This window comes from Micromys minutus, assembly GCF_963924665.1.
Source record: "Micromys minutus genome assembly, chromosome: 1".
Taxonomy (NCBI): Eukaryota; Metazoa; Chordata; class Mammalia; order Rodentia; family Muridae; genus Micromys; species Micromys minutus.
In genome coordinates, this window is record NC_137969.1 from 216,354,644 (window position 1) to 216,379,591 (window position 24,948).

Here is a 24,948-nt window from a genome sequence, read left to right on the forward strand (position 1 = left end):
GACCTCTACAGGTATTGAACATGTCCACGGCACACATATATACATACAGGCAAGCACCCGTACATGTAAAAACAAGCAAGCAAACAAAACCAAATTTAAGCTGGGTGTTATGGCCCACATCTTTAATCCCAGCACGGAGGAGGCAGAGGCTAGGCCAGCCTGGTCTACGGAGCGAGTTCCAGGATAGCCAATGCTACAGAGAAATCCTGTCTCTGAAAAACAACAACAAAACCAACATGTCTTTTCTGGGTTATGATCTTTGAGAGAAAATCTGTTCATTCTTTTGTTGCGTTTGCTGAACAAAGCAAACATAAAGGGGAAAGCACCAGCAAAAGTTGCCTTTTTCCTATACTATTACTGCTTCAGAATCTTTTCCCTCTCCTGAGTTATGGTGGGTGGGGAACTTGGATCGCGAGTGCTTTGGGGACACAGAAGAGCAGGCTGGCCAGCTCTGACTGAGGTAACTTGGGGCCAAGTGAAGTAACAAGGGAAACCCAGGCGACCTAAGGACGCCTCATGCCCTGGCCACAGGAAATGGTCTTGTTGGGCTGGAGAAAATTCAGAATTCGGAGTCCTGTGGTCCTGGGTTCGGGACCCGGGGTTTGCTCACGCGTGGCCGGCCCGTGCCCAACGCTCGCTGGGCAGCCTGATGCCCAGCGTCCGCCTTGGCGTCGGGCTCCTGGCGGCCTTGGCAGGGAGCGCCATCGTCCTGCTGGGCTACTGTGTCTACCTGGATTGGAGGCGGCATCGAGACCCGGCATTCCGCCGCTGCCTGCGGGATCGTGAGTACCAGCGCGGCCTGCGGGCGGGCGGGAGGGAGGCCGAGCCCGGGCCGGTTCCCAGGTCGACGCCCGGACACCCGGGTCCACGCTACCTGGCGCTCCCAGCAAGCTCGTGCCTGTGTTTGCAGAGAGAAGAACTGGACAGCCCAAGTCCCAGGCGCCTACCAGGCAGGTAAAGTACAGCAGACCCGCCAAGGAGCCTTCTAGAAGCCCAGTGAGAAGAGACCTGGGAGTACGGCACATACCTGCTTTATAAAGTTTCAACCTTCCATTAACAAAGGGGAAGGAAAGAAAGGAAGAGTGGGTCTGAGAAGGACGCAGGATGAAGGTCTGGTGGGATGGCTCAGCGGCCAAGAGGATTGGCTGCTCTTTCAGAGGATTGATTCCCTGATTCCCAGCACCCACATGGAAGCTCACAACCACAAACTCCAGTCCCGAGCCGCCCTCTTCTGTCTTCCAGGAAGCTGCAGGCATGGTTGTAGACATACATGCTGGCAAAACACCCATACACATTAAATTTTTTATTCTTATTGTTTGATTCTAAGTCCAAGCAGGGCTCAAGCTGCAGAATCAGCACTTGGGGGGCTGAGACAGGAGCAAGTTCAAGGTCAGCCTGAGCCAAACGAAACACTATTGGAGAAGGGGATCTGTACAGTAAATGTAGGAACAAGCACATTTTTCTTACTAAGAAGAGGAGAAACTTGGACCTGCCCATATATCCACACAAGAAACCTAGGTCCCCAGGCCAGCCATTGGCTAGTCGAGTTTCTATGTTTATCATTATTTTTTAGACAGAGGAGGAAGATTGCCCGTGTGTGATGGTCAGAAGACAACCTGAGAAGGTCCGTTCACTCTTGTCACTGGTGCCACGTGTCTAACTCGGGTGGTCAGGCTTGCTGGGAAGTGTTTTTAACCTGCTGAGCCAGTATGCTGCCCATATCAGTCACTTTTAAAAGCTGCTTTTTGTTTTATTGTGTGTGGATATTTTCCCTGCCACGTCTATCATATGTGGTACCATTTAGGGGTCAGAAGAGGGCATATGATCCCCTAGGAGTGGAGTTAAGAAGGTTGTGAGCTGTCATATATGCCGGGAATTGAACCTTGATCCTCAGGACGAGCAGCCGGTGTTCTTGACCAACAAGCCACCTCTTCAGTCGTCCTCCCTTATTAGGTATTTTTAAAGAGAATTAACTCACGTGAGCTCCAAGAGAATTGTTACCTTTCCATCTCTCAGGTGATCAGCCTGTGCCTACTTAAGGTCCTATTATGTGTGAAGCACTGAGGTAGGTCTGTCAGAGAGCAGCAATAACAGGGAATAAGTAACCCAAAGCAAGATGGGGACAAGGCCAACAAATGTAACAAGAGCCTGGAGAAAGCGAGAACCTTCTCAATGTGGAATTAGCATAGCGGCTACTCAGTTTACTTATCGTTAAGCTTGCTGGCCTTATTACTTAGCGCCTAGATCTGCAGTCTGAGCAGATCTGGGCAAAGAATAACACTGCTCCTCTATTCAGCCCCAGGGAGGCTGGCTCCGGGGCCATATGCTCAGTCATCTGAAAGCACATCCCCCATTTACCAGTTGATGCTGGGTGTTCACTTAGTTGGAACTGTTGGCATGCTGGGCTGGGTTCCCAGGGGCAAGCAGGCAGGTATGAATACTGTGTATGCACTGACCACCGGAAGAGAACAGTGTTGGAGTGTATGTAGAGATGGGAACGTGCCAGGCAGCAACTCTTCCCAGAGGGGAAATAGATTTCAGCTCATAACCGAGAGATGAGGCTCTGAAAATGTTTATACATGGAATAGTGCGGTTGACTGTTTTGGGAAATCCAGTTTTTCCTGCATGAGGCTTTGGGGCTGTCGTTGATCTGAGGCAGGAATGACGTGGAAGGTGAGACGTGGTGTCTTCGAAGCCTTTAGGACGGAAGGTGCTGCACATGTATAGCGGAGCACAATGGGGGATATGCCAGGCCTGATCAGTAAGTCAGCCTGGCAGGGGATCGCCAGGCCTGATCAGTAAGTCAGCCTGGCAGGGGATTGCTATGAAGAAGTGTCTGATAGCGTTGAGCCAAGGACAGAACCAGAGGAGGCTTGGTCTGATGGTGAGGCTTCCGGACTCAGTAAGAAACCAGTGGATTTCTGACCAGGACAATTTTTTAAAGGGGTAAAAACACAAAGAAACAAACCAGGGCTGTAGAGATGGCTCAGCGGTTATGAATACTGTCTGCTCTTCTGGAGGTCCTAAGTTCAATTCCCAGCAACCACATGGTGGCTCACAACCATCTGTAATGGAATCTGACACCCTCTTCTGGTGTGTCTGAAGATAGTGACAGTGTACTTACATACATAAAATCTTAAAAAAAAAAAAAAAAAAAAAAGCAAGGTAGGTGGCTTAAGGAATGACACCTAAGGTTGTCCTCTGGCCTCCATGTGCACACTTGTACTCACAAGCATAAACATGCAGAACACACATCGCACATCAATTGGCCAAACAAAAGCAGCTCAGATGGTTCATACAGTTGGACATACAGTCAGACATAGCCAAGGAAATCTTAACTGCAGCAGTGAGTCTCAGACTGGGATACCCAGGGAGCACCTGAGCTTGCTGGGAGTGCTGACTTCTGATTCCTGCTCCCACATATTCTGTAGGTCTGCGAAGAGCCTAAGCACTAGGGTTTACAGCACACTGTTGATTACTTTGGGGAAAATAAGGTTCTAGCCTCCAACCTTTTCTCCTTGCTCCCCTCCCACGGACGCAGTGAAACCTGCCATCACACGATTGTTCATCTGACTTGATCAAAGGAAGTCCCTTTCAGGCTTGCCTGGAAGATCAGCCCTAGGCACAGTATCCTTGATAACGTCATCTGTATAGCCTTGCACGCATTCCTGAAACAGACTGCAGCAAACTAAAGTGTTCTGACCAATCAGCAACCACCATGCTACCCTATCCCCAACCAAGCACTTCAACCCTCTGAGAAAGAGTTTGCGTACAGAAGTTTTATGTTTGATTCTTGACTAAGAATTACAGGCAAATGACAAAATGACCCCACAGACCAGAAAGTCACTGCTGCTAAATTAACAGGCACTGCCACTAACCCAGACAAGAAAACGATCCCTCAACAGACAAAGCCACCTGAACTGTATCAATACTGAGGTCAGCTATCAGAATAGAGATGCAGGTTACTGTGGTTCAGGCAACTGATGACGAGTTTCCTTCCTGTCACCTATAATTATAACTGCATTTTAGAAATCAGAAAACATTTCTCGTCCATTGTGTTTAGAGGTCAATTTTCAGAGGTGTCTTTTACATTGTTTATCACTGAGGTAGGGTTTCGTTTTATCATCTCGGTTAGTCTGGAATGTTCTCAATAGAACACTCTGTCCACCTGCCTGTTCCCCGAGTGCTGAGAATGCAGGAATGTGCCACCAGCCTAGCCTACATGGTACTTCTTTTACTAAATGTACGTATTTATTTGTTAAGAGGTATTTTAAAAATAAGCATTAATTTTGACAGTAACTTTATACATTTATCACTCATTGTTACATATTTTATAAATCTTTTAGTTATGGGATCCAGTAAAGAAGGAAAAACTACAAGAATATTTTTTGCAAGAGGTGCAGATGGGAAAACTTTGTTTAGCTAGAGGTAAGAATAAAACATTCTATGGTAAGTTTTTAATCATGTCTTCTTCAAAAACTGACTAGCCAGACATGGCATATATTTATAAAACTAGTATTTGGGAGGCAGAAGCAAAAGGATTGAGTCTGAGACTAGCCTGTAGTATTACATAGTTAGAGAAAATAAAAAGGAAGCATTAACATTTAATATCAGATAAATAGCTAAATGTGGTGACCGACTCACTTCAGTCACAAGAAGATGTCTCAGAATTTTGACTTGGTGCTACTATGCCCATCCTGAGCCCGGTAGAACATACTTGTAACCCGAAAACTTCAAGATACTGAGGTGAGAGGCCTGTGAATTTGAGGCTAACCTGGGCTACCAAGAGATACCAAAAAAAAAAAAAGAAAAAAAAAAATCTAAAATGTATTATGAAAGTTTTCCTGCCAGATACTGTGGCACACACCTTTAATCTCAGCATTCGGGAGACAGAGGCAGGAGGATCTGAGTTCAAGGCCAGCCTGGTCTACTGTGAGCTGGGGCTACATCAAGGACCTTGTCTCCAAAAAAAAAAAAAAAAAAAAGTATCAAACTAAGCTTTTTTTTCTGGCCTATTTCAAATACTTTCAAAGATAAAAAAAAAAAAAAAAAAAAAAAAAAAGGCTGTTCATTATACTGTTTAATTTAGAGTGGGACCAAGAGGGGCCTATACTTTCTGACCACAACTGTGTTGGTGTTCATGTAACTCTTGAAGCATTTCACAACGTTGTTAAAGTGATAACAGGTGATATCCTCACTGTACCCATGTTGAATGTAGCAACGGTGTCTTGTCTGGTGCAAAGTACTGTTAGGGAAAAGAATTTGGTGTGACTTAGGGAAGGGAAAACTGATAATGTTGAACATTACAAATTATACTCATTAAGTGTATTTCTCCCAAGGTCTGTCTGCAAGCTCCCTGCATAACACGGCACTTCTTTTTCTTTTCCATTTACTTATGTGCTCAGTTTTCTGCCTGCACTAGGTCTGGCCTCAAAGGCCAGAAGAGGGGATCAGATCTCCCGGAGTTGGAGGTACAGAGGGCTGTGAGCACAGAGCCACTTCTTAGTCCCACAGTGCCCGTTTTCTACTTGAAAAACTATTTCTTATTGCATTTATTTATTGTGTGCAGCCAGAAGGCAAATCTGTCTTTTTCCATCTGTCTTCCTTCCTGTAATTAATGTACAATTAAAATTACTATACATTTTAACATTTTACTTGATTTTTGCTTTCAGATAGAGCCACTTTTCAAATGAACTACAATTTAGCTTTAATGAGGTTGGAACGGATATAAATATATCAGTTACAAGAATAGTACTTTATAAAACTGGCAGTTTCCTGAACTTTCTCCTCTTTCTCTCATTTCTGTGTATTACTGGCTGTCCTAGAACTCACTCTGCAGGCTGGTCTGGAGATCTACCTGCTTCTGTCTCTCTAGTGCTAGGATTAAGGATGACCAGCTCTTCTCTCTGTCTGTCTGTCTGTCTCTCTCCCTACTTCTTTGGGACGGGGTTTCTCTGTGTAGTCCTGGCTGCCCTGTAGCCTGCTCTCTGGAACTTGTCTCTGCCCTCTGAGATCTAGGATTAAAGGTGTTCTTTTGTTTTCCTCTCAAAAGATCATGTGTATTAGCTTGTATTTAAGTGGTTAACATTCTCTAGGACTTAGAAAAACAGTAAGGGGCAGAGAGATGGTTCAGAGCACTTGTTACTCTGGCCGAGGTCTCAGGGTTAGTTTCCAGCACCCATGTGTGGCTAACAACCATCACAACACCAGTTCCAGGAATCCAATACTCCGCATGCTTGTAATGCACATACATACATGCCGGCAAAACGCACACAAAAAAATCTTTTAAAAAGAAACAAATCCTCCTAAACAACCAGGAACCAATAGTCTACACAACTTGTAACAGTGCTCGTGATTGTTATTTAGCTTAAAAGCATTGTAGGAAATTATTAATTTTTGCTTTCACATAGTCATTTTTCAAATTTTTTAAATCAAAGCTTAGCTCTAACTAATCTAGAACTGGCATGGTGATGTGGCAAGAGTAACTCTACATAAGCTAGTGGAAGTTATGCTAAATATCTCCATTTCTTCAAAGTCCTAGAGCATTTTTTTTATTCATAATTTTATGTAGTTTTCCTAAACAGGATTCTTCAAATAGTATGAGAGGGGCTCATAAAATGTGTTGATAGCTGTGGATGTGCTTACAGTGAGGCTCAGTGGTAGAACTTGAGTTCGGTTCCTAATCCTTCATGGGGGTGAGCCATTCACAAAGAACAACCTGGATATTTCTGGCCTTGTGAAAATTAAAATGGATAAAACCTTTCATCTTTAACTGTGGTTGAAGTGTGAGGAATTAAAATTTGAATTGTAAGTCAAAAGGGAAAACAAGTCAGGTCGTTTCTGTTACTGACTCACCTATGATGGCGTCTGCTGGGTGGCGTAGGTAGGCATGCAGTAAGCTACTCTAAGTACACTTCTCAGTGTTAACACAATGTATCTCTGGTGCTAGCACAAGACTGCACATTTTTATCATTTTATTCCCTAAGAGCCATTATGTAATAGTTTAAAGGTGAACAAGGATGATTGGTACAAAAATTCAGACGGGTTTTTTTCTTTCATAAAAGTAGGTTGTAAGTCTTATTTTTTCAAATCTGAATGAATTATTCATGTTATTTTGTTTTTTTGTTTGGTTTTATTAAGGTTTATTTATTTTATGTGAGTACACTGTAGCTGTTTGCAAACACACCAGAAGAGGACATCAGATCCCATTACAGATGGTTCTGAGCCACCATGTAGTCTCTGGGAATCGAACTCAGTGCCCTTGGAAGAACAGTCAGTGCTTTAAACCACTGAGCCATCTCTCCAGCCCTCATGTTATTTTCTAAAAGTTTAATCTAACCACAGTAGCAGGAGTGAGGCCAGCCAAGCCTACATGCTGCGACCTTGTCTCAAAACACTCAATCAAAATAGGGCTGGAGAGATGGCTCAGTGGTAGGAGCACTGGCTGTTCCTTCAGTGGACCTGGGTTCCATTGCTAACACCCACATGGTTGCTCACAAGCCCTTCTCTGACTTCTGTTGGCACCATTCATGCATTTAGTGTACAGACAAATGTAGACAAAACACCCACACAACAAATAGTTAAAAATGAACCGTAGCAGATGTTTCACCTCTTATATTTTTACCAATCAAACATGAATGGCCAACTCATATTAATAAAAACAGACAAGATTCAAAAACCTTGCACTGCTACTCCCTATGCCCCAAACAGAACATTTCTAAAGCAAGTGTGCACATCTAAAATGTTGAGTGAATGTATACTTTCTCTCAGTTTCTCACACAACAGCTTCACAAGGCGCCCAGGGTTTTCCTCATACTTGTGCTCTAGACTCAACATAAGTAGTCGTTAGTTTAATAAGCACTTGACATTTCTGTTTGTTTTTAGAGACAGGATTTCTTTGCGTAGATCTATTTGTCCTGAAACAAACGCCATAGGCCAAGTTGGCCTCGAATTCAGAGATCCACCTGCCTCTACCCCAGTGCTGGGCCTAAGGGCGTGCGCCACCACTGCCCGTTGATAATGCATTTGCTTGATGCTTTTTTGGTAATTTATAGACAGTACATTTTGTGTAAGGTCTGGAGAGATGGCGTTATCAGTTAGAGTGCCTATTGTTCTTCTGTGACAGAGCACTACTAATTAGCTTGTGAGGCTCCAGTTCCCGTCCCAGCATTCCCAGCAGATAGTTCACAACCACCTGTCACTCAGGTTCTAAGGCTGTGTATGGCGGCATAGATCTTTAATCCCAACACTTAGGAACCCGAACTGCACAGACAAACAAAACCTAAAACTCCAGTCCCAGAGTACCCGATACCTTGGCTTCTATGGACATTACACTCATGCATACATACACACTCCAGGCTTCTCTGCCCCTCTCCTCCCACATAATTTTTCTTTAAAGATTTATTTCTTTTATTTATATTAGTACACTGTAGCTGTCTTCAGACACACCAGAAGAGAAGGCATCGGATCCCATCACAGATGGTTGTGAGTCACTATGTGGTTGGTGGGAATTGAACTCAGGATCTCTAGAACAGTCAGTGCTCCTAACCACTGAGCAATCTCTCCAGTCCCTACATAGTTATTAAAAACAGCAATTGTTTAATTTTTTTTTTTTTTTTTTTTTGGCTTAAATGTAACCAATCTGTTTCAGGGGAGCGTGGAATGGGGTTTGAACATCTCACCAATGCCCTTTTAGTGTGTGGGCAACCGAAGGAGCTACTGATGTTTTTCAGAAAAACACTCCCTCCTGAGGTTTTCCAGATGCTATTGTACAAAATTCCCCTTATTTGTCAGGTGAGCACGTATTTAATTATCCTTGTAGAACATAGACAGTAAATTACCATGGGGACTTGATTACAGGAAGCAGGTATGGGTGAGGACCCTCCACCACGTCCTCAGGTAAATCTATTCTGGTCCTATTCTTTCACTGAGTAAGAGCATCTTGTTCTCCATGTTCTACTGTAGGGAACTGTGTGCTTTATTATGTGTTTTAACACTGCAATTTTAAAGCAGAGTTACTTCTCACTAATGTGACAAGACAGAAACAGTTTTTAATTTAAACAGTGTTGTATTGTGACTTTAGTTTGGTAACAAATAAAGCCTATTTGTAAGCTCTTTCTTTAATCAGTCTGGTTATAAAACAAACAAAAACAGAGTAGTTGTACTTATCTATTAAATTTTCTTGCAAATGCTTGAATTTTTTCCAGTATTTATTAGCCATAATATACAAATTTAACTTTGGTTCTTTTACCAACTGGTCTTATTAGCTGTAAGCATTTACACTAAAACCATTCGTGTTGAGGACGCGTGGAGGTGGTGGTGGGGCCCACGGGCACCATGGCATTAGTGTGTGGACCGCAGGCAGCCTGCGGAAGTCAGTCCTCCCCTTGTATCATGTGGTTGCTGCCATTGGAACTCAGGTTGTCAGGTTTCCTGCCAAGTGCCTTTAGCTGTTGAGCCTTAGTAACCTGGCCTCTGAGTTTTTAAACAAACTGTAAGACTGTACTAGAGCATACCAGTCAGAACCATATGTAAGCTAGCCCCAAAAGGGTTCCCTAACGATATGTCGAAATGCAGCTAGGATAAGAGCGTGCTGTGTCTCATCTGACAAAAGCAGCAAGGAAGAAAACTCCCTGAAATGATCAGCAAGTAACTGTTTTGTGTATTCACCAGCAACTTGAGGCAGACATGCATGAATAAGAAGTACTTGAAGGATGATCCTGACTGAAAACATCTCAGCGCATCCACACCCAGTTCTGCACAGTAAAAACAACTGCTCAATGATATTTTCACTTATTTTACTTTTAGTAATAAATTTTTTCTATCTCATACATGATTGGACACATATTTGCTTTTAAAATTAACAGTCACAAAGAAAAGAACAGTGGTTTATTTTTGCAATCATGGTGACCACGCAGACAAATCTTAAGGCCTCAACAACACCACATCTTACCATTTTTACTGCACAGGAAGGCCTTCTGTTTTGACTCTTTCTGGTGAAAAGTGATTGTTCTCCGGTGGTTCCATTGGTCATGACAGATGGTGTACACGGCTCCTGCCGTGTGTCGGGGATTCTCTAACAGATGAATCCTCCCTCTGACTGCAACAGCTGCTGGCCATCGTTCAGTGCAAGTCCACACCTCAAGACCTCTACCGTGGCTGGCCTAGGAGTCCCGCTTTGGCTGCCAGGGCTTCATTCTGCTGAATGTGATATTCTTGAAATCTCATGGATATTCTCTGTGTCATTTTTAAATATTTCTGTAAGCAATGTTCTGAACAGGTAACCTAGAAATACAAGAGGAAGATCCAAGAGGCAACACAAAAATAAACATTTTGTATTCTGAAGAAGCCACTACTGGGAATGGTGCTTTCTTTGGATAGATCTATAAATTGAGTACTATCCTTGGCTTGCAATGTTATAGCTTTAAACTGTTTGTGCTCTCACCCACTAATGAGAATTAAAGTTTATGAAGTCCCTATAGGTCTGTGGCACCAGGACCAATAGTGTGCTCTGCTCTGCCTTCATGACAGACTAGATTTGGATAGACTTCAATCTGGAGTAGATTTTCTCTAAACTCAAAGCCCAAAATCCTATCTTCTTATTTAGACAGATAATCAAACATATATACCCAGTAGAAGGTTTGTTCCTTTTTTAATGAGAAACTTGCTTCTGGATTTTTTCATTGAAAACATTTTAATTTTTCTCTTGGGCAGCCAAGACCGGTCTGGAATTTCAAAATCTTCCGCCCTAGCCTCCCAAATGCTGAACCTCCCCCATCTTTGACCTTTCCTTTTTAATAATCAACTGAGGTTCAACCCAAGCTCAGAAAGAATCTTACAGGTTCTTCCTCACATGTAGATCCTAGCCTATGACGTATACCTGTGTATCTATAAATGAGCATAAATGTGGATCAAGTTCACAGATGCAAAGAGGAGACCAAGAGAAGGTAACTAGAGGTGATAAGGAAGAATGGATTGTGGCCAAAAAGATGCATATCAATCATGATAGAGATAATAAAGCTATTTTCTTCCAGTTTTAACTTGTCAGAATCTTGATTTTTGGTATGTGTTATCCTCTAAGGCAGGAGCTAAAGGTGAGGTTTGCTTTCCAATCACATCAGCCACTGTACATCGGGAACTCACAAGACGCTCAGTGAGCACATCTGTCCCATGCTGAAAAAGTGACTAAAATTCTTTGTTATGGGGAGGAGTTTTATAACCTTAATTTTACCTTTTTTTCTGCTTAAAATTACATCAATGCATTCTACTGTAGTTATTTAATATGTAAATTGTATTGGTATAGATAAATATATAGTTTTTAAAAATAAAATTATTGCATGATCAAAGCCTAAGAATGAAATTGCACGGTGCTACATGTTCCTTTAAAAAACAAATACATACCTAGTATTTTCCTAAACCTTTTATGTTAAATTACCTAGCAAATTAAATCTGGACATAAATGTTTATTGACTTCTCTTCTGGAAGAAGTCTTTCATTCTGAGCACCTGTATATGGACACTGGAAGTTGGGGTGCCGATCAGCACTGGGTTTCCACCAACTGTGCGTCATGTGCACTACATTCTCAGATAGTTCTAAGGCCAATCCAACTGCTCAGGGCCAGACAAAAGCAGTGTCAGGCTTCTTTATCATCACTACCCTGACAACGGCAGATAAAGAATATCTCCGGTGTTGCCAGGTGGTGGCACACGCCTTTAATCCCAGCACTTGGGAAGCAGAGGCAGGCAGATCTCTAAATTAAAGGCCAGCCTGGTCTACACAGAGAAGAAACCCTGCCTTGAAAAGCCAAAGAACATATGCTCTGGAACCGGAACTCAGCTGCCGCATACTTGGTCTATAAACAGTCTGCCTTAATGCAGTGTGACTGTTAAACTTAACTTGGTACCATTCATCTTGGCATCTTGGGTACTTGACTGCTGTAGTTCCTCTAAGCAATTGCATGCCAATGGCAGCCCAGCCAGAAAGAACAATGGATGGATTTACTCTGTGAATTATGGCAAATTTGGTTAATTTTTTTTTTAGTGAGCAACACTTTTCATACCTCTTCAGGTTTCACCTCTCTTGTTGTGAAGTCTTTAACACAGTCCAAAAAGCAGGTTTCTGTAAGTTTATTGTAGGTTCCCAGGAACTCCTTAAACTATAAATGAGAAGTGCTTTAAAACTCAGGCTGCACAGCCAAGATGCTTCGAAACTCACCAATCCTTAGACACACTACCCCGTCACAGCCCTTTCTTCCCCTCCTCCATGTGAGTGTTTGCTGACTTAAGGATCTTCAGTGTACACAGTCTTCCTTCCTAGTTGTACTTTTCTCAACTGCTGTCCACAGTGGAGTGATGCCTGATGCCCTGGCCATGTAAGAGGCAGAAGTGCAGGACCACAGGAGGTTACAAGTTTAGAAACTCACCTGAGCAACACAAGATTTGGCCTCAAATGCAAAATAAACATACACTTTTTAATGTTTTTAAATACCATTTTGGGAAATAAATGCTACACTCTTATTGAATAAATATTTAACTTATAATTTTACCCACAACCATATAGCTCAGGCTAATATAATCTTTCTCTATGGGCTTTCTAAATGCTGGGACTACAGACCTGCACTACATGCAGGCATTACTCATTTTTGGAAATGGAATTATAAATGTTTAAACTATGGGATCACAGCCTCACATTTATCATGCAGTGTTTTCTTTAACCCACCCCTAGTGCCCTTTGAGACAATGTTTCCACATAGTCCTGGCTGTCCTGGAACTATGTAGACCAGGCTAGCACTCAACTCAGATATTGACTGGCCTCTGCCTTCTGGCGTGTGCCACCATACCTGGATAAGATCCTTTTCCTCTGACTATAAAATCTTACCTGTTTTATCTGGTCAGATTCTGGTATCTGTGCAGCCATATTCTTTCAGTATGTTTATTAGTCACCTTATTTCAAAGTAAAAAAAAAAAGTCAGCTTATAAACATATTTTTAAGCCATCCATATATAATCTCATAGATTTTAATGACAACAGTTCTTTTCTTTTTATTTTTCTTATTGGGACAGGGTTTCTCTATGTTGCCCTGGCTGTCCTGGAACTTGTTCTGTAGAATAACCTGGTCTCAAACTCAAGAGCTCTGCGTCATGAGTACTGGGATTGAAGGCCTGCACTACCACTACTCACTACCACAATAATTTATCTTCTAATGCTAGCTTGGTATTCACAGGCTTTGTCTTAATCAAATCTCCAATACTAAGACAGTGTCCTACAGTCCTGCAATGATACTTACTTATTAAAGTCCCTTTCTTAGGAGGGATTTAAGGGAAACCAAGAAAATTCTTAAGCTCTTCCTAAGTTTTCATAACTGTCCCATTAGTTGTCAATTTAACTCTAATCTGTGTTACTACTCTACATAAAACAAAGGTTCTAGCAATTGTTGACAAACGACCATCTACTTTTAACAAATCCTATTTATGATTAAATCAATACTGGCTCATGAAAGATATTCAGAGTTTTCAAAGTTAGAGAAGTTATATATTCTTTGAAACTTACTTTTATGAGTTTGTCTGAATGTATGCCTGTGTACCATGTTCACACAGTGCCCATGGAGGCTCTGTTGCCAATCCCCTGGACCAGAGTTCTATACAGCTATGAGCTGCCATGTGAGTGCTAGGACTCAAACCCAGAACAGGAGTAACAGAGATTATGAGCCATCATGTGAGTGCGAAGAATCGAACCTGCGTCCTCTGGAAGAGCAGGCAGTGCTCTTACCTGGTGAGCCATCTCTGTAGTCCCAAGTTATGCATTCTTATATAAAACTGACACTAAATAGGACAGTTATGGACAGTTGTGAATTTGCCATGTTGGAGTGCTGGAGTTGAACCTGGATCCTCTGCAAGAGTTGCAGGTGCTCTTAACTGCCAACCATCTCTACAGTCCCAGGATTCTTATTTTGATTAAATCATATAGTATACGATAAACTTGTTCCTGACTGATGGAGGTAAAATTCTGTTTGTCACCCTCCTGACACACTCTGGTCCAGGTGTCAGAACAGATTGCTGCAACCTCCGAGAAAACACACTCAGTAGCCTTATCTCCACTCAGAACCATGAATGGACCACACACATGCACACACTCACAGACTGTCTGGTCCTTTTTTCTCCCTAAGATGCAGTCAGTGCTCTTAACCTCTGAGCCATTTCTCCAGCCTGCAAGGTTTCTAATATAGGTAAGATGATGCTAATCAAAAGGACTAACGTAGCTAAATGAAGACTAAACTGGGAGGAATCAATTTACTTGATTGAAATAACTTTCACATAGCTGGTAACCAATAATCAATACAGTGGAAAAATCCTAAAAGATTACATATTGTATGATTCTATTTGTGAAACACTGTTTTGTTTCTTTTTTGGAGACAGGGCATCACTATGTAGTGCTGACTGGATATAGTGTATAGAACTCACTATACAGAGCAGGCTGTCCCCAAACTCACAGGTCCTCCTACTTCTGACTTCAAGTTCTGGGATTAAAAGTGTATATAACATCCCTGGCTAAAACATTCTTCAAAAACAGAGTTACATGAATACAGAACATAGTATAGTTGCTATGGGAGGAAGGAGGTAGAGGAGCAATGAGAGACCCATGAGATAGAAATGTACTGAGTATTGACTAGATATCAGTACCTGTATCTGTAGTCTAGTTTTGTAAGATGTTACTCTTCTGCAAAGTAGGGGAAAGGGCATGAATGATCTCTAATATCACAGTCCACGTGAGCAAGCCTTTAATAATCTCTGAATAAGAAGGCAGAGAAATGCTCACAAGATAAGAGTGCTTGCTGCTCTTCCAGACAACCCATGCTACGAGGTAGCTCCTGGTCACTTCTAACTCCGGCTCCAGAGGGTCTGATACCCTCTTCTGGCTGCCAAGGACAGTTACATACATATGGCAAACATATATGTACACACAGATTTTTTTTTTTAAGTTACATAGAGAAACATCCTGAAAAGGTCTAAGATTTAGTAATATCACTTGCATAGAATTAAACAGTAAAAGCTACTGTTCAATGGGAATTTTAAAATGTAAGAATAAAACATACTTGCTGATATGGACACTGCCCACTGAAGGCTCATTACACTCCGGAACACACTGCAAACCAGGTATCCACAGTTCACACTGAAAATCATGTATCTCATTTCTTTGCACAGAGGTCCTTAGAAACTTGTGATAATGCCAAAATCTGGTTCTTCTCCTTACATCTAACCTTGTGCTTCTTTAGGTTGAAATTCTTGACTTTTTTTAGAGGTTGCATGGCAAGATACAGGAATTAATACACTGGAATGTCCAGATTTTTTCACACCCCTCACCTATATCTACTACAGGTGACAATCAGTCTCACGTAGCCCAGGCTGGCCTCCAACTTATTCTTTTAGCCAAGAATGACTTTGGACTCCTCATCCTTCTGCCCATACTTCAAGTGCCAGGATCATAGGTGTGTTCTACCATGCCCAACTAAATGGTGTGTTTAATGTCTCTTCAGATCCTTTAAGTCTCCTTTCTGTGTGTATCTGGGTGTAAGTTTCTACAGTAGCAAGAGGAGGGTAAGACTCTCCTGGAGCTGGAGTTACAGGCTCTTCTGAGTTGCCTGACACCAGTACTGAGAATTGAACTTCAGTCCTTTGGAAGTGTAGCATGTGCTCTAAACCACTGAGCCATTGCTCCAGCCCAGGTTATTCTTTTATTTGATCCTGGTTTCCAGAGATCACATCAAATGCTTGTTATCGAAAAGGCAAGTATTAAAATGGTTACTTTCTGATTATCCCTCTGCAATCTGATAGAATGGGCAGCTATCACTTAGGTCTGCGAATGACTAAAGAGCAGGGCTCCTTTTGTGGCTAACCAAGATCTCAGAGAAGTACACAAAATTCAGAGTAAAGGTAGACTTCATCAGTGCAAACCTTTTCTGATGCATCAGCTTCCTTTCTGCTCTGGAAAAGCAACTGCTCCGCCTTTGGCTTGTCTTCAGTGAGACTGGATTTCTTACCTGAAAATCAAATGCATTATAATATGACTGATGAAGGCCCTTTTAATGAAACCTATTTTATTTTGGCCTATAATTTTTGTTTGGTTTTGTTTTTTTTTAACAGTCTCTTTATGGAGACCAGGCTGGCCCTGTACTCAGAGACCTGCTTGCCTCAGATCCTAGTGCAGTAAGCACCTTTACCCGCTCAGCTACTACATGGCTTTAAGAGATAGTCTGGTATGCCTCCCTTCATTACCTTAGGGTACATGAAAGCAGGAGGACAGCTCTGGAGGCGGTTCCCTCCCTCAAGTATGTGAATGCTGGAACTAAAGGTATACCGTACACGCTGCAGCTAACTCACTTTAAAGGCTCTTCGTTTTTATGAATCCCAAATCAATGACAGGATAAACCAGGCTTTCCCTTGTGGGTATAGGAGTCAAATCAGAGCACTGGGTATGCGAGGCAAATGTTCCATCACCAAGTTACACCAAGTTGCCATTTTACTAAGGGAAATTAGTTTATATAGTCTAGAATTTATAGTTCACTAGCATATTTTTTAAAAGAATATCTTTTAAAAAGTTTTTTTTTGTGATTCTTCTGATAACTTTAAGAAAGATGAATAGTTTAAGCATCAAATTTACATAAGGTCACTTTCAGATTAACTAGAACTCAGGACCACTGGAGGCATACAGCCTTTAAATTCCAGGATTTTCCACATTATATTTTAACAGCTGTATGATATGACTAATAAAAGCTATTATTTCAAATATTACTTATATAACAATATTCTCCAAATATACAAGTGTTATAAACTCTTATGATTTTTTTACTGTAGCTTCATATTTATTAAGTATGTCTATAAACTATGTTATGTGTTTTGAGACACAAGGTCTCATGTGTCCTAGAATTTTCTAAGTAGTTCAGCTGGACTGGAACTTGAGATATTCACTAGTGCCGAGTACATGTATGGACCTCCATGGCCAGCTTGTAATTTCTTCTCTAATGTACCTCGTTTCTCCCTAAATTAATTTTGTAGGCATGTTATTGTACAGTATAAAGATTATCCTTTTATTGTTCAAATGTTGACTTCTGTATTCCTATATCTGGCTGTAAAATATCGCTCCTCAATTATTCCCTGACAGGTCAGTATAAAAGTTGATTAGTAAATGATTGATCAGGGGAGAGAATAGGGCTGGACTTCCTCCCAGCCAGGGAAGGAGGGAAAAAGAGAAAAAGGATGATTTGCCAAGAGGAGAGTTCAGGAGACACCATGAGAAGACACCTGTTGCCCAGACAGCCAGTTCAGTACTCAAATGCAAACACCACAGGGACTCAGACTGGAGGTAGCCAGATTAGTTTAGAAGATTAAAATAGAGTAATACTGCTCAGTTGTGCCTTTAAAGTTTGCTAAATAAATTTAATAGTCCTGTTTCAATTATTTGGGAGCTGTGTAAGAGGAAAACTGCAACAAACATTCATAAATCCCCCATTTTTTTTAAGAAGATTAAGAGTGACTAGGCACCCTGAAATTTGTTTCTTCGTCTCACAATTTCCAGAAATTTAATCTTGAAAAGTAACTAACAAACCAGGTGGTGCACACCTTGAGTCCTCAGGACTAAAGTATTCTGGACTTTAGCACTCGGGAGGCAGAGGCACTTGGATCTCTGAGTTTGAGGCCAGACTGGTCTACAGATTGAGTACCAGGACAGCCAGGGCTACACAGAAAAACAAAACAAACAACAAAAATTAACGTAATTAGTAAGGGTGTGGTAGGGAGAGGAGCAACATCTATTTCCTTGTATAAAAATATGTCCATGTGTACCAACTCTGAAACTAAATCTTAGTAAGACTTAAAATTTAATTTATAATAGGTGATTCTTATAACAGTCTTAGCTACTACAATTGTTCCAAGTCTCTGCATAACTGGTTCTGACTCACAAACTTGCAGTTCCGTCAAAGCGCTTGAATGGATAAAAGTAAGGGTCACGCTAGGAAACAAGAAATACCCACTGTCTTCAAGCACCTCTACAGGTGATTTATGAGGGGTCTTGTCCCTTCCCATTGGTAAGATAAGGCAGTTACCACCCTGATTGAATGGATCAATCCAGCATTACACAAGGTAGCTGCTGCCTCTGGGCAGAATCCCCAGCTGTGAGGCTCTAGGGCATACACCATTACTTTAGTGGCATTCTGCTCTAAAAATATGGCCTTTTCTGGTCACAAAGGAATAATTAGGAAAATCCATAGTGTAGAATAACCGAGGAGCTAGAGAGATGCTTATGACAAGAGTACTTGTAGCCAGGCAGTGGTGGTGGACACCTTTAATCCCAACACTCTGGAGGCAGAGGCAGGCAGATCTCTGAGCCTGAGGCAAGTCTGGTCTACAGAGCTAGTTCCAGGACAGCCAGAGCTACACAAAGAAACTGTCTTGGAAAAACAAACAACCCTCCAAATAAACAAAACAACAAAAGGGTACTTATTGTTCTTGCAACAAGTTGGTTTCTAGTACCCACAGAGCTTACAACCAGTGGTAGCAGTTCCAAGGGACTCTTGACTCTCCTCTGGTCTCCTCAAGCACCAGGCAATCATGAGATACACACACACACATCTTTATAACATTAAAAATGCTACACAGAGTGGGTAACTGATGCATAGTGAGATGCCCATCATTGTAATTAAGTGCAATGTGTCACCCTAAACTACACCCCCAATCAGCAAAGAGTTTTCTTTTGGGGAGCAACCACTCCTTGAAGAGAAAGCCAATACAGTTCCCTTCTGGACTACGGGTTTGTAAAGAAAATGGGTCCTGCCAAGTGTGGTGGCAGCTCATATCTTTAATCCCAGCACCTGGGAGAGGCATTCATTCTGAATTTCAGGCTCTCAGCAGAGGAGGAGGGAAAAAGAGACAGACAGATCACCTCTAGAGGTGGGACTGGCCTTTTAATGACTTAAGGCAGCAGGCCACTATTCTAATAATGAAGGCAGTTTTTAGATAATTAGGAAAATCTAAATGTCATCTTAAGTGTAATAATCTTTCCAGACTGTAACGTCCTTCAGGAGATACAGGCTGAACAACTAGGTCTCAAGGTCATGATGCCTGAAGCTTATTTGCAAAAGCTTCAGTGAAAGAAAATATATCTGTAGATGTATCAGAGAAGGGTGAGAGGGGGAAGGATGGGGAAACAGTTTAAAATGTTAACAAAACAATAATCCCCTAAACTATTTTCTGTTCAAAAGCTATAAGTCAGTGTCTATTTTGAGAGTTGAATACTTAATAGAACTTTTATTGTTTTATTATTTTATTATCTTTCACTGACCCTTTAGATTCTTCGAAGGTTTAGTTAGGTTGTGGGGTTACCAGACAAGGTTTCTTTGTTGTTGTTTTGTTTTTTGAGACAGGGTTTTGCTGTGTAGCCCTGGATGTCTGGGAACTCTTTGTAGATAGGTTTCTGTCCTTGAAATGTTGGGATTGAAGGCTGCCACTATACCCAGTGTTAACAGGCAACTCTTAATGAACTCAGTGTTAACCAGAGCTAACTAGAAAAAACGAATTCCTATTGTTTCCCCCATTCAAAGTCGAGCCTCAAGGAAGGTGAGAACCAGACTGCTGGAGGGGCAGCCCAGGTCTGACATTCCATAACAAGTTATTTACTCAGTTCATTTACTGATGGCCCTTGCAGCTGTTCAGCGTTTTGAAATTAGAGGGGAAAGGTCAACTTTTTATTTTCTTATCTAAGTGTTATATAGAGGTATTGAAGTTAATTCATACCTAAGGTCTCTTGAAACTATAACACATTCGGTCTTTTAGTACATTTTTACACAACAAATCGTGAACCAACACATAAATCTGAGGGACATCAAAGGAGAAAATGTAACAGATATAAAAATGATTAATTCCAGAACTAATCAAGTAGCAACAACAACAAAGTAACAGGCTGTCCAAAGGCGAGGCTTTAAGGTGCCATTTTTACCCTAGGCTGGTAGGAACGTAAATAGCTGAGATATAAGAGATAAAACTTGTTACTTAGGTTTATATCTTACGTTGTTTTACCTTGCTTAATCTATTTTAATTTTAAAATCTATTTTAAAAGCTTCTAGCAAGGTGTAACGAGAAAGATCGAAGCAGTGCGTTCTCCAGTATGGGAAAGTGCGAGCCCTTGTGCTCTACAGGGTAAGAGCCGAGGAAGTCCAGATTTTCAGTAAAGGGGCTCCGGTCTGACAGCTCAAGGTCACCGAGTGGCTGGCTACCTTGTTGACCCAAAGCGAGCCCCGGGGCCCTCAGGTCCCGGGTGGGCGGTGTCTCGGGGCCTCGGGTTTCTACCCTCTGGTGACAAGGCCTCCGGGGCACGTCTGGCTTCCCGCTGCGCTGCCGGTTGCGCAGCCCCATAACCCGCGTGCATGCGGCGGCTCTCCCCGGGGTACCTGCCTGCTACCTTTCCGAAATGAAGGCTGTCACCCCAGTGCCCGCGAACCCGGGATTATGAGAGCAGAGGAAGGGGACCATACTTAGCCACAGGATCTCGCATCTGACACCAGAACCAGGATGAAGCGCTGCGGTGCTGGTAGAGTCTGAGCTTGGAGAGTCAGTACCGAGAGGTCGCCGCGCCGCTGGATAGCGGAGAACACGTGGGAGCAGTGATGTCAAACGTGGCTTTAGACCCTTTGTCGCAGATTCGTCACCACGTGGGAGAATGTAGGAAGAAAAACAAGTGCCCAAGTAAATTCTAAAATCAGCTAAGAATTAACTTTTGTGATTATCTGTTAGTCAGTTCTCTCTGCAGTTTTCACTTTGTTTTCCACGGCAACGGAATCTGTTGAAATACCTGGAAAGCCTAATATGCTTAAGCCAAGGTTTCTAACGGTCTGCAGTTACTACAGTGTAAATAACCTTTGATAAGCAAAAGTGTTTATGAGCTGGTCGAGAATTCGTAAGTCCTCTAGAAATACTTAGTACTGTATCAAAAGATAAACGCAATATGCTTCCTTTAAAATAAAAAAAAGAGTCACATCTCCTTGAAGTCTTTTATGTTGGGAGTTTGTTTCCACCCGGACACGAATACAAGAGTACCAGAACACTCCCTTTCCGGCTGAAGGGGGTGGATTCTTGCTCGCTTGCGTGCTGACGCTCAAGGGCGGGCTTTCGGGGAAGATGGTGTAGACCCGCGAGCAACAGAAGCAGTTATCGTATTGAATGTAAGACGGCGCGTTCGCCAGCCGCTGCGGAGACCCTGAAGACTAAGTTGAGGTGTCCAAAATTGTGTCTGGACTCGTAGAAAGAAAACTATTAAACTCTTATGAGGGTGATGTTTTAAAAACCGGATTTTAACGTTACCTGCTCGGCTGGGTCTTTGCAACAAATCTTAACCCCGCCTCCACGTCTGTTGGGGTTTTCAGCTACAGCCCAAGGTTTGGAGGAGTGCGTTTTTAGAACGGTTCCCGTGGCTGCTGCTTCTTCTTCTTTTCTTTTTGCTCTTGGCATAATTCCTTCCAAATATATTGCCTTGGTGCATTAACAGACCCAGTGGGATGAAGACATTCTTGTATTTAGTACTGGATTAAATGTCAAAATTGAAATTTACAGCTTTGTGGGTATTTTGTCTACAGACTTTCGTAATTAATGACTGCTTCATAATTATTTTTAGAATTCAGGTATTTTTTTCAAATTTACTTTCACCGTTGCTTCTTTTTCTGGCACTCAAATAGGTGAAACTGTGTCCTTAACTGTGAAGCTAGAATTTCCTCTGTTAAGAACCGGAGGACTTGTTTTGTGACTAACCATATGAAAAACGTTGAGTTTAGCCTGGAAAGGGGGAAAAGGCTTAAAATGCCAGCGAGGAGACCAGAGGTTGTTTCTCCAAACCGAAGGGATACATTGGCTGTGGTGGAAGATGAGCTGCCCCGTGTACCTCCAGCACTGTCTGAAAATAGACGTCTTGTTGTTGGAACGAGTTCCAGCTCAAATGGAACGTTATGTGGTATGTGATTCCAAATGTTTCAGTTTCCCACCCAATTTACTTTTTTTTTTTTTTTTTTTTAGTGAGTCGTTAGTTTTTATTTCTGTCTCTGTTTTGGGTTGTGCATTCCCCCAATTTAGAGGACTCAAATGTTTACATTCTCAACTGTAAGATACGGGTCTGGTTTGTACAGCTGTTTGAAAAGTAACTTGGCTTCCTGGGGAAATAACCAGACAGTCTACAAAGGGTTTCAGCATGTAGAATGAATGAAACTTGAGTATTTCCTCTTGAGCTTGTTCTTGGCATGGTCTGTGTATCCTGTTTTTGTTCATACCCATGATGGACACAGTGAGCTTGTATAATCTGCTTACTCTTTACCAAGTGCTCTCCCTTGTTTTTGGAGAGTGCTATTCACTCTGGTGTAAGAAAAATGCACGCCTTCAGTCTTTTGTGTCGTTTGTATTTACAATTCATATGTCCTGTTTAGAGCTGTGAAATTGTATCGATTATTTTAAGGATCATATTAATGAATGTATGTGCAAGAACAGCAATATGCTTGTTGCATTTTGGAGGTACACTATAGTAGGCCATCTCTTAAGTCAAAGTCTTATCTGGTGTTTTTTGCTTTTGAGACAAAGTTTTAGTTGTCCTGGCTGACTTTGAACTTGCTATGTAGACCAGGCTGCCCTTGAACTCACAGAAATCTGCCTCCTTTTTGGATTAAAGGTATACACTACCATGCTTGGCTATATGCAAAGTTTGTTCTGGTGAATCTTGTATTTTTTCTGCATTGAATAAAATATCTTTTAGGATTTTCAAAACTATCATTTTCAAGTGTGTCAATGTGCGGGGTGTCTGGGAATGAGTTCAGGTGCCCATGGAGGCCAGAGTAGCTAAATCTACCTAGAGCTAGACTTAACAGGTGATTGTGAACTGTATGTTGGAGGTACCAAACTCCAGTCCTTGACAAGAGCAGCAAGCACTTTTACCTGCTTTGCCATCTTTCCAGCCACTGAAAATTTTCTTTTAAAAAACATCTTATTTTTTAAAGATTTATTTATTTATATGAGTACGCTGTGGCTGTCTTCAGACACACCATCAGATCCCATTACAGATGGTTGTGAGCATCCCAGACTGTTGCTGGGAATTGAACTCAGGACCTCTGGAAGAGCAGTTAGTGCTCTTAACCCCTGAACCATATTTCCAGCCCCTCTTTTTATTTTATTAAGAGAGGATCACATTCTGTACCTCTGGCCTAAAATTTACTCTGTAGGTTAGCTTCAAACTTAGAGAAAGTCTTTCATTAAACTGTATTTAAGTATATTTTCTCAGTTTCTCTTATAGGAAAGTATCTTCACATTTGGTTTTTATGTTAATATGGAGATTTTATATTCTTGTATCATGCCTACACGGTTTCTAAGGGTCCAGATTTTGATTTAAAAGCTGCTTGGATTGGACCTGAGGCTCAGTGCTAGGGCTTCGAATGGGAGGGGCCTTAGGTTCAGTCCCTGGAGAAAAAAACCACAACATAGCTCTCAGTGACTCTTTTCTTTTCTTAGGTTCATTGGATGTAACTTCTGCTAGACAGTATTACCAGCCTCTGTCAGAAAATCTCCCTGCATTCAATAAAAGTGTAAGTAAAAGAATTCCAAGTCATATCAATATCCAGATTGTTAAAGTTATATTTTGTTAACATATTGTGTTTCGTTTAGGTATCGTGTATGATGGGGAATGTTTTGTCCTTTGCTCATTTTATTTTTATCTGTTTGGTTTGTGTACATGTAGGAATGTGTGTGGGCAGGTGCAGGCCATTTTTGTGTGCGAAGGTCAGAAGACAGCCTTCAAATTCTCTCCCATTACTTGGGTCCCAGCAATCAAGTTTGACTCATCAAGCTTGGCAGCAGGTTTCTTCCTCTGTTGAACCATCCCGTCAGCTCCAGAAATGTTTTATAGACCATGACTCAAAGAGTGTGGGACATGACATATGTCTGCCGTATTAATCTTGGTGTTTGTAAATTAACACCCGTCATCATCTTAACTTCGTTAATTTTTTTTTCCATTTTCATGTGTGTACACAGCGTGTGTATGTGTGTTCACGTTTGTGTACGGAGGGGTCGGGGGTGTGTACATGAAATGGCCTGAGGTTGCTGTCAGGAAGCATCCTCCATTGCCTTTCTCCTTACTTCAGTTAGGGTGTCTTAGTCCCAGAGCACACTGCCGTGGCTAGTCTGACCACCTGCCTCTGGGGGTCTCGTGCCTTAGCCTTTCAGGGCTGGAGTTACAGGCAGGCTGACACATTCTTTCAGCATTAACTTTGGTTCTGGAGACCCAAACCCTGGTCTCTGTGTATGTGGGGCTAGTACTTTAATAGCGAGACATCTCCCCAGCCCTGTTCTTATCCTTCCCTTTTATGTTTAGCAGAGGAAGGGCAGTAGAGCAGTGTGGAGTCTGCCTAGTGCCTTAAGAGCTCAAGTGTCGGATGGGAGAGATGGCTCAGTGGTTAAGAGCACGGGCTGCTCTTCCAGAGGTCCTGAGTTCACTTTGGTGTGTCTGAATATACACTGTATCCATTCATAACATAAATAAATCTTTAAAAAAAAAAAAGAGTTCAGGTGTCTCAGTGTGGAGTTTCAGTGATGAGTTCTAGGCTCACACTCAAGAGCAGGAAACTTGAAGAGTAGATGTGACCTGCACAGCACAACTGTGTAAAGCAGTGTGTGAGCTCAGTGACTAGGAAAGCTGGGGTTAGGTTGCGGTACTAAAGGTCCACAGTATCTTCCTTGCATTTGACTCACATTGAGTCAGAGTAGCACATTAAGCTGGAGCAACTAAGTGTGGATTGGAGGCAGTCTCTTGTTCCACTTCTGTGTGCTTGTTCACTTTCTCGTTATTTCCCACTATTCTGCTTTCACATGGCTCAATAATTGAGGAATCCTCAAGTGGCCTCAGAGTCCCTGTGAAAGGTCTAGTATTGGGAATG

At 42.0% G+C, this 24,948-nt stretch overlaps 3 protein-coding genes across 3 annotated transcripts in view; 2 read left to right on the plus strand and 1 right to left on the minus strand.

Annotated features, from left to right (window-relative positions):
* Window positions 1–649: 649 nt before the first annotated feature.
* On the plus strand, window positions 650–10,086 carry TOMM20L (translocase of outer mitochondrial membrane 20 like; the record flags this gene model as incomplete). Its single annotated transcript, XM_080912771.1, has 5 exons — window positions 650–782; window positions 911–954; window positions 4,347–4,428; window positions 8,651–8,793; window positions 10,039–10,086. 5 exons carry the CDS (start codon window positions 650–652, stop codon window positions 10,084–10,086), a joined length of 450 nt encoding a protein of 149 aa, XP_080768897.1.
* Window positions 9,798–20,642, minus strand: TIMM9 (translocase of inner mitochondrial membrane 9). The gene is made up of 5 exons (XM_080921273.1): window positions 20,521–20,642; window positions 15,950–16,035; window positions 12,877–12,941; window positions 12,059–12,154; window positions 9,798–10,284 (listed from the first exon to the last, which is right to left on the minus strand). The coding sequence occupies exons 3-5, from the start codon at window positions 12,913–12,915 to the stop codon at window positions 10,150–10,152; spliced, it is 270 nt and encodes an 89-aa protein (XP_080777399.1). The 5' UTR covers window positions 12,916–12,941; window positions 15,950–16,035; window positions 20,521–20,642; the 3' UTR covers window positions 9,798–10,149.
* A 1,151-nt stretch (window positions 20,643–21,793) lies between these two features.
* KIAA0586 overlaps window positions 21,794–24,948 on the plus strand; it is a gene marked incomplete at its 5' end in the record, with an annotated part of 93,395 nt that continues 90,240 nt past the window's right edge. Inside the window, 2 exons of the mRNA XM_080912825.1 lie at window positions 21,794–21,989; window positions 23,528–23,601. Of these exons, the coding sequence (XP_080768951.1) occupies window positions 21,794–21,989; window positions 23,528–23,601 (270 nt within the window). The remainder of the gene's footprint in view (window positions 21,990–23,527; window positions 23,602–24,948) is intronic.

Bases quoted from the DNA above. Each gene is read 5' to 3' on its own strand.
- TIMM9 (XM_080921273.1), bottom strand. From the start codon at position 12,915: ATGGCTGCACAGATACCAGAATCTGACCAGATAAAACAG. The intron at 12,155-12,876 runs GTAAGATTTTAT...TCTCATTTATAG, and splicing joins AATCTGACCAGATAAAACAG to TTTAAGGAGTTCCTGGGAAC. The intron at 10,285-12,058 runs GTATGAAAAGTG...TTGTATTTCTAG, and splicing joins GAGAGGTGAAACCTGAAGAG to GTTACCTGTTCAGAACATTG.